The sequence below is a fragment of the Hemitrygon akajei genome, chromosome 11 (assembly GCF_048418815.1).
Source record: "Hemitrygon akajei chromosome 11, sHemAka1.3, whole genome shotgun sequence".
NCBI classification, from domain to species: domain Eukaryota; kingdom Metazoa; phylum Chordata; class Chondrichthyes; order Myliobatiformes; family Dasyatidae; genus Hemitrygon; species Hemitrygon akajei.
The window spans coordinates 163,716,849-163,725,918 of NC_133134.1; the positions used below are offsets into that span (position 1 = coordinate 163,716,849).

General features: G+C 45.0%; 1 protein-coding gene across 1 annotated transcript in view; it reads right to left on the reverse strand.

Annotated features, from left to right (window-relative positions):
* Positions 1–1,092: 1,092 nt before the first annotated feature.
* Positions 1,093–9,070, reverse strand: part of LOC140735205 (transcriptional repressor scratch 2-like) — an 8,917-nt gene continuing 939 nt past the window's right edge. The window contains exon 2 of the mRNA XM_073059987.1: positions 1,093–2,078. Coding sequence (XP_072916088.1) covers positions 1,516–2,078 — 563 coding nt within the window. The 3' untranslated portion in view covers positions 1,093–1,515. The remainder of the gene's footprint in view (positions 2,079–9,070) is intronic.

Genomic DNA, 9,070 nt, shown 5'->3' on the forward strand with positions numbered 1-9,070 from the left:
GCCAGGTAAGAAAGACAGGTTAGAAAGACAGGTTACATGTAGACCATGGCCAGGTAAGAAAGACAGGTTACATGTAGACCATGGCCAGGTAAGAAAGACAGGTTACATGTAGACCATGGCCAGGTAAGAAAGACAGGTTAGAAAGACAGGTTACATGTAGACCATGGCCAGGTAAGAAAGACAGGTTAGAAAGACAGGTTACATGTAGACCATGGCCAGGTAAGAAAGACAGGTTACATGTAGACCATGGCCAGGTAAGAAAGACAGGTTACATGTAGACCATGGCCAGGTAAGAAAGTCAGGTTACATGTAGACCATGGCCGGGTAAGAAAGACAGGTTAGAAAGACAGGTTACATGTAGACCATGGCCAGGTAAGAAAGTCAGGTTACATGTAGACCATGGCCAGGTAAGAAAGGCAGGTTACATGTAGACCATGGCCAGGTAAGAAAGACAGGTTACATGTAGACCATGGCCAGGTAAGAAAGGCAGGTTAGAAAGATAGGTTACATGTAGACCATGGCCAGGTAAGAAAGACAGGTTACATGTAGACCATGGCCAGGTAAGAAAGGCAGGTTACATGTAGACCATGGCCAGGTAAGAAAGGTATTTCAGGTTCTGCCACACTATGGTGGAATGGGAGTTATATGTCCAGGTCAAGTAAGAAAGGTAGGTTTCTTTTCCTAATGAGGCATTATGAATGTGAGGTGAATTTACAACCACACCTACCTCCGTAACATCATTCCCCTTGGCCATAGCCTCAGTCCATCTGCTGCTTGAAGCCACAATCATGTGACTTCTCTGCTGGAGATCCTGGTTCTAGTTTTCTAATTCTTACAAACATAAGAGAACCTCCCTGGCCCCATCGCCACATCCTAACTTACAGCAAATGCCATTGGCCCATTGATGCTGTTCTCACTGACCTATCCTGGCTCCTGTTCTGGCAAATCTATACTTCCCAAACTTAACTTTAAGCTCAGTCACAGACTCAACTCCAATCTCCTCCAGAATCAGGTTTATTATCAATATCACACATTGTGAAATTTGTTTTGCACCTACAGTGTAGAGCAGTCCATAAAGAAAATTACTATAAATTACAATAAAAATATCTTTAATAAGTGATGCAAAAAGAGAACAAAATAGTGAGGTGGTGTTTATGGATACATGGATAGTTTGAGGGGGAAGAAGTTGTTTCTAAAATGTTGAGGGTGTGTCTTTAGGCTCCTGATCCTCGTCCCGAAAGGTCAAAATGAGGAAAGGGCATGTTGTAGGTGGTGAGGGCCCTTAATAACAGATGCCACCTTCTTGAGGCATTGTTTGTTTGCCCAACACAACTGCCTTGGGGACAGCCACTGTAATTCCCTCCCAAAACCATTCAACGTCTTCCTCTTTTCAGTTCTTCCTTCTGTGCTGCCTCTTTGGCTGAGCTTTTGGTTCGTGTTTCCAGAACTCCTCATTCAACTCAGCATCAAATCTTGCTCGACTGGTGTTACTGTGAATGGCTTTTGATTGCTTCCTTATTCTAAGGACAAGTTGTTGCAAGTGCACTTCCACAATTTTGTGCAATGTATTTTAGAGATGGATGCCCTTCTATCATCTTCCAAGGCCTTGCCGCACGTCTCGCACTTGTGCTTGAGGTCGTGGGTGAGGACGTGCATGGCCAGGGCGGGCATGGAGACGTAGACCTTGGAGCAGGTGGGGCACTTGCGGGCCAGCTTGCTGTCCAGGCTGCGGTGGGTCTGCTTGTGGCGGCTCAGGTTGGACGAGGTGGCGTACGTCTTGCCACACTCGCTGCACGTGTGGCGCTGGGCGCGCTCCCGCGGCGCGCTCTCGGGGCGCTTCCTCGACCGCCCGTCCGTGATGAAGAAGGCGTCCATGCTGTAGCCCTCGCTGACCGCCGCCGCCTCCCCGCTGAAGTAGCCGGTGGTGAGCCCCGACTGCGGGCTGTCGGGCTCCAGCCCCTCGGGGTCTCCATACACCTCGTTGACTTTGGTATAGACAGGGTCGGGGGTCCCGAGACCACTCTGCCTCTCTGCTCCGTTCTCGTACACAGATGGGCTGATGTAACTGTGGATGTACCCTGAGGACAAGAGGAGGGAAAGAGGCACAGTTACAACACACCGAACACACCTTGAGGTGTGAACACACCCGATAAAAGTTAACAAAATTGTGAAAGACCTACAGTATGTCAACGAACACCCTGGCAAATTTCTACCGTGTACCGTGGAGAGCATTCTGACTGGTTGCATCACCACCTGATATGGAGGCTCCAATGCACAGGATCGAGGAAAGATACAGAGGGTTGAAAACCCAGCCAGCTCCATCACACGCACCAGTCTCCCCACCACTGAGAACATCTTTAATAGACGACACCTAAGAAGGAGGTATCCATCACTTAGGACCTCCATCACCCAGGACATGCCTTCTTCTCATTACTACCATCCAGGAGGAGATTCAGGAGCCTGAAGACACACACTCAACATTTTAGGAACAGCTTCTTCTTCTCTGCCGTCAGATTTCTGAATGAACAATGAACTTACGAACATTACCTCAATATTTTTGCTTTTTTTTAGACTACTTATTTATTTTTATGTACAACATATATTTTTAGAAGGATTGGTTTGCTAAATGCACGATCAAGAGTTTGAGCAAGATACTAAAGAGAAACATGATTTCTATGGGTGTGGAGCTCAGAGTGTTGGGTGCTACATTCATTCCACACTGACAGGTGGAAGCGAATGTCGGACGATCCCAGAACAAAACGAGGGAAGACTCGCAGCTGCAGAAGTGTGGTTTCTGAGAAGACTGATGAAAATATTGTGGAAGGAGAGATGAGGAAGTGTTGCAAAAAAGCCAGAATAAGAAGAGAGGCTGACATCATCAATCAGAAAAATGCAGCTGGAATTTCTGGGACATGTACTGAGGAGAAGCTCAAACATCTTGCAGTGATGGCAGAAACTATTGGAAGAAAAAATCGTGGCCGACAGTATATGCCATTCATGAGTTACATCAAGGGATGGACAGGCAAAAGTTTTGGAGAGTTTATTTGAATTTCCCAGATTAAAGACAGTTGGAAGACCATGATTGCCCACGTCACACGATATGGCACTTGATGATGATATTTCTTATTGTGATTTATAGTACATTTTATGTATTGCACTGCACTGCTGCCACAGAACAACAGATTTTGTGATAACTATCAGTGATTCCTGATTCTGATGAACAACATGTCTACCTAATTCCCTTCAATCGTTGAATCCCACTGCTGAGCCGATCATCACTGACAGGTCTAGTTCAGGGTTCGGGCTCTGAAACCCACATGGTCGAATTGTCAACCAATCAAGTGCCAAGTATCAGCAGCTGATAGGGAGGGCAATGGGATGTGTGCTAAGAGTTCCTACCACGAAGTGTCAGCTGCGGCTCACAGGGCAGAATGCATACGTGTAACCATATAACAATTACAGCACGGAAACAGGCCATCTCAGCCCTTCTAGTCGGTGCCAAACACTTACTCTCACCTAGTCCCACTGACCAGAACGGGGTACTGATTGTGTATGATCAGCCATGATCACAGTGAATGGCAGTGCTGGCTAGAAGGGCCGAATGGCCTACTCCTGCACCAACTGTCTATTGTCTATTGACCTGCACTCAGCTCATAACCCTCCATTCCTTTCCTGTCCATATACCTATCCAATTTTTTTTTAAATGACAATATCGAACCTGCCTCTACCACTTCTACTGGAAGCTCATTCCACATAGCTACTACTTTTTGAGTAAAGAAGTTCCCCGTCGTGTTACCCTTAAACTTTTGCCCCTTCACTCTCAACTCATGTCCTCTTGTTTGAATCTCCCCACCCTCAATGGAAAAAGCCTATCCACATTAACTCGATCTATCCCCTTCATAATTTTAAATACCTCTATCAAGTCCCCCCTCAACCTTCTACGCTCCAAAGAATAAAGACCCAACTTGTTCAACCTTTCTCTGTAGCTTAGGTGCTGAAACCCAGGTTACATTCTAGCAAATCTCCTCTGTACTCTCTCTATTTTGTTGACATCAAAAATGTGTATTTGTGACAAAACGTGTGATTTGTGTAATCGTGTATTATGATTTGGATTCAGTCGCTAACTGTGTTACTTCAGCATCGGGGAAATTGCATGTAAAATCGCATGTTAGGATCACTTTGGATGTTTTCTTTGACATAGACAGTTGCTAACAACTAGGTGTGTCACAGCACTGAGCTCCTAAGCCTGGCTGGGCAATGTTCAATACTGAGACGTACAGAGCACAACAGAATGGGCAATAGATGGGTTTTCCCCACACTATGGAAGGCTTGACTTATAAAAATTCTAATCACACAAATTCTCCTATAAGTTTCTAAAGCATTTTGTCAAGATGGGTACTTAGTTGCAGAAATGCAAATCTTTTCCAGGACTTACAGAACAAAGGGAGGATCTACGGTAGTTCATTTAAGTCAACCAGCCTTCAAAACAGGACTATTTACACGTAACTTCCATCCCCAGTAATCAAACAAATATCATATCTTTCACAGTGCAAAGTCACTTATGTGTTTTGCTTTAGAAACTGACAAGGCAATCTCTTCTATTGACACTTTAAAAATACAGTGGACTGTTGTTGCATTGGGACCAATACCTTTCGGGCAATTGAGTGCCTGCACCAATTAGCTAAGTTTCATGGAAATAGATAAAAAGGTATAAAAAAGAAAAAATAGTGTTTAACTGAGTAACAAATAATGCATTTAAATGAAATACAGAACAAATTGGAACACTACTACAGTACTATAAAACTGTGTATTAGTTCCTAATAGTTATGAACTGAAAGTGAAGATTTGGAGGATTCAGTCATCGAAAACATTGTCTGTGCTAGGTGTGTGTGCCGATTTTGTTCATTAACAGTCAATCAAAAGAACACGGTGGCATACAGTCACGGGGAGAACATACAAGCTCCTTACAGACTGTGGTGGGAACTGTACCCCGATCTCCGATTGTTGGTGTTGCAAAGCATTTACGCTATCAAGCCGCACTGGTGCACACGCCCATGGCTGCACAAGTTGACACAGAAGGGCATTTTCACACATACCCAGATACACATGCAAATAAAGTCCAAACAGAAAGAAATTTAGATCTGTGCAGATAAGCAAATGCAAATACATGCAAAGGTTGGCTGATGTAACTACACTGGATGACAAACAAATGTGGCCTGAGGTTTCACTTTGACTGAAGTCTTTTTGTGAAGTAATTCTGATCCCATGGAATGGGAGTGTAGGCACCCAAACGAAGGCACTGAAATACCAAGCAAACCCAGGAAGGCTCCTGCCTGCTGTTTTGGACTGCCAAGAGGTTGGTGAGCTAACAGAATCAGGTTTATTATCACCGGCATCTGACGTGAAATTTGTTAACTTAGCAGCAGCAGGTCAATGCAATACATAATCTAGCAGAGAGAGAAAATAATAAATAAAACATAATAATAAATAAACAAGTAAATTAATTATGTATATTGAATAGGTTTTTTAAAATGTGCAAAAACAGAAATACTGTATATTTAAAAAAGTGAGGTAGTGTCCAAAGCTTCAATATCCATTTAGGAATTGGATGGCAGAGGGGAAGGAACTGTTCCTGAATCACTGAGTGTGTGCCTTCAGGCTTCTGTACCTCCTTCCTGATTGTGAGAGTGAGAAAAGGGCATGCCCTGCCTGGGTCCTTAATAATGGATGCTGCCTTTCTCAGACACTGCTCCCTAAAGATGTCCTGGGTACTTTGTAGGCTAGTACCCAAGATGGAGCTGACTAGATTTACAACCTTCTACAGCTTCTTTCGGTCCTGGGCAGTAGCCCCTCCATACCAGACAGTGATGCAGCCTGTCAGAATGCTCTCCACAGTACAACTATATAAGTTTTTGAGTGTATTTGTTGACGTGCCTAATCTCTTCAAACTCCTAATAAAGTAAAGCTGTTCATTCTCTTTAAAGACAGCCTAACAACAGCCTCTGAGACGGAGATCACAGGGTCATCAGGTGCAGCAGGGATCCTCACAGCTGTAGTTGTGTTCTCCTTTTCAAAGCGTGCATAGAAGGCATTGAGCTCATCTGGTAGTGAATCATCGCTGCCATTCATACTACTGGGTTTCGCTTTGTAGGAAGTAATGTCTTGCAAGCACTGCCAGAGTTTCCATGCATCTGATATCAACCTTGTTCGAAATTGTCTCTTCACCTTTGAAATAGCCTTCCACAAATCATACCTGGTTTTCTGGTACAGGGCTGGGTTGCCAGACTTAAATGCCACAGATATAGCCTTCAGCAGACGACGTACCTCCTGGTTCATCCACGGCTTTTGGTTTGGGAATGGACAGTAAGGCTTTGTAGGCACACACCCATCCACACAGGTTTTAATGAAGTCTGCAGACCAGTTCAAGGCAATTACGGCTTCTGAGAAAATATGCATTACCTTGCCGGATGGCTTGGTGTTTGCTAGGAAAGGCTATAGATTTAGATTTGTTGACCTCCCCTTCCAACAACTTTCATTCATAGGATTGAGTCCACTTGTGCGTAAGACCATAAGACATAGAAGCAGAATAAGGCCATTCAGCCGATCGAGTCTGCCCTGTCATTCAATCATGGCTGATTTATTATCCCTCTCAACTCATTCTCCTACCTTCTTGTTGTAATCTTTGAGACCCTTACTAATCAAGAACATATCAACCTCCAACGAGACCATATCCCATCAATTTAATTTGATAAATTGTTTCATTATTGTCACATACACAAAGAAATCTTGTCTTGCATATCATCCTTACAGGTATTTTCATTACAACAGTGCCTCACTACATCCTCGTCTTAGAACCAAATGTAACAGGAGCAGCTTACCCAGACTAAACCTCTGTCCAGGCTTTCTTGCTCCAAAGAAAACATCTCCAAACTTGCCAGTCTAAGCTGATGACTGAGCTCCCTCTCCTTGGCAACTGGAGTCTCTTAGATTACAGTCTTTCCCTGGCACCCATCAATATGAGGCGAAGCATGCTGAAGAAAGCACGTCAGTGCCTCAACTTCCTTAGAACTTTGCGAAGAGTTGGCATGACATCTAAAACCCTGACAAACTACAGATGCGTGGTGGAGAGTATACTGACTGGCTGCATCACTGCCTGGTATGGAAACACCAATGCCCTTGAATGGAAAATTCGACAAAAAGTAGTGGATACAGCCCAGTCCATCATGAGTAAAACCCTCCCCACCATTGAGCACATCTTCACAGATCGTTATCACAGGAAAGCAACATCCATCATCAAGGACCCCCACCACCCAGGCCATGCTCTCTTCTCACTGCTACCATCAGGAAAAATGTACAGCAGCCTCAGGGCTCACACCACCAGGTTCAGGAATAGTTATTACCCTTCAACCATCAGGGATAACTTCACTCAACTTCACTCATCCCATCACTGAACTGTTCCCACAACCAATGGACTCACTTTCAAGGACTTTTCACCTCATGTTCTCGATATTTATTGCTTGCTTGCTTGTTTGTTTGTTTGTTTATTTATTTCCCCCCTCTTTTATAGTTGCACAATTTGTTGTCTTTTGCACATTGGTTGCTTGCAGTCTTTTATTGGTTCTAGTGTTTCTTGTGAATACCCACAAGAAAACAAACCTCAGGGTTGTATATGGTGACATATACAGTAACCAATTTGATAATAAATTTACTTTGAACTTTCAAACTTGATCTCCCATCCACCACATCATTTTTCTCAAACCTATGACAAGGTTTTGCACACAACAGCTTCCAAACCTTTAACCATAGCTTCCAATCTTACGTTAATTGAAGTCTGCATATAGTAAACTTGATCAGGTGACTGTTCATGTTGTAAGATTCCAGAGTTATATCATAAACACAAGAGTTGTTGGAAATACAGAGCAACACACACACACAATGCTGGAAGGACACAGAAGGTCAGACAGCCTCTATAGAGAGAAATAAACAGTTGATGTTTTGAGCCAAGCCCCTCATCAAGACTGCAAAGGCAGGGGAAAGAAGCTCATCATATTGTATTGTTGTGATTTGGGCTGATAAGTGATAAATATTGAGCTTATGGAAAACCTGGTTAATTAATTGTAGCTTTAATTTGAGCAGCACTTGGCGAGAGGGAGTGGGAGAGGAGAGGGGAGGAGGGGAGAGGGGAGGAGAGGAGAGGGGAGGGGAGGAGAGGGGAGGGGAGGAGAGGGGGAGGGAGGGGAAGAGAGGAGAGGGGAGGGGAGGAGAGGGGAGGAGAGGAGAGGGGAGGGGAAGAGAGGAGAGGGGAGGAAAGGGGGAGGGAGGGGGAGGGGAGGAGAGGAGAGGAGGGGAGAGGGGAGGGGAAAGGAGAGGGGAGGGGAGGAGAGGGGAGGAGAGGAGAGGGGAGGAGAGGAGAGGGGAGGAGAGGAGAGGGAAGGAGAGGGGAGGAGAGGAGAGGGGAGGAAAGGGGGAGGGAGGGGGAGGGAGAAGGGGAAGGGAGGGGAGGGTGAGGGGGAGGGGTGGGGAAGGGGAGGGGAAGGGAGAGGGAGGGAGAGGGAGAGGGGATGGGTAGGGGGTTGGGGAGGGGGGTAGATGGGGGAGAGATGAGACTGTTGAGGGTGAAAATCCTAGGAGATTATCAGTATCTGAGATACTCAAACTATCCCATCTGGCACCCATAATCATTCTGCAGTCAACGTCAAGGTCACTTAGATTATTAATTCTTCCCCCAGTCTGATGTTTGGTTTGAACAACTCAACCTCTTGACCATGTCTGCATGCTTTTATACATTGATTTATTGACACATGATTGGCTATTAGAATTTTGCATGAACGAGAGTTGTACTAATGTACCTAATAAAGAGGCCACCAAGTATACTCCCACTTTGTCCCCTGGCAACCTTCTTTACCGTCAAAAACTCCAGCAAACTTTGTGTCCTCGGTGGTGGACAGAAAGAGCGCTTAGGGTGGAGGAGCACATGGCTGCAAATGGAGTGGGTGGTTTTGCCCAACTTCTTGAGTGTGTGGTTGATGTTTGGCACAGACTTGACGGGCCAAAGGGCCTGATTCCGTGC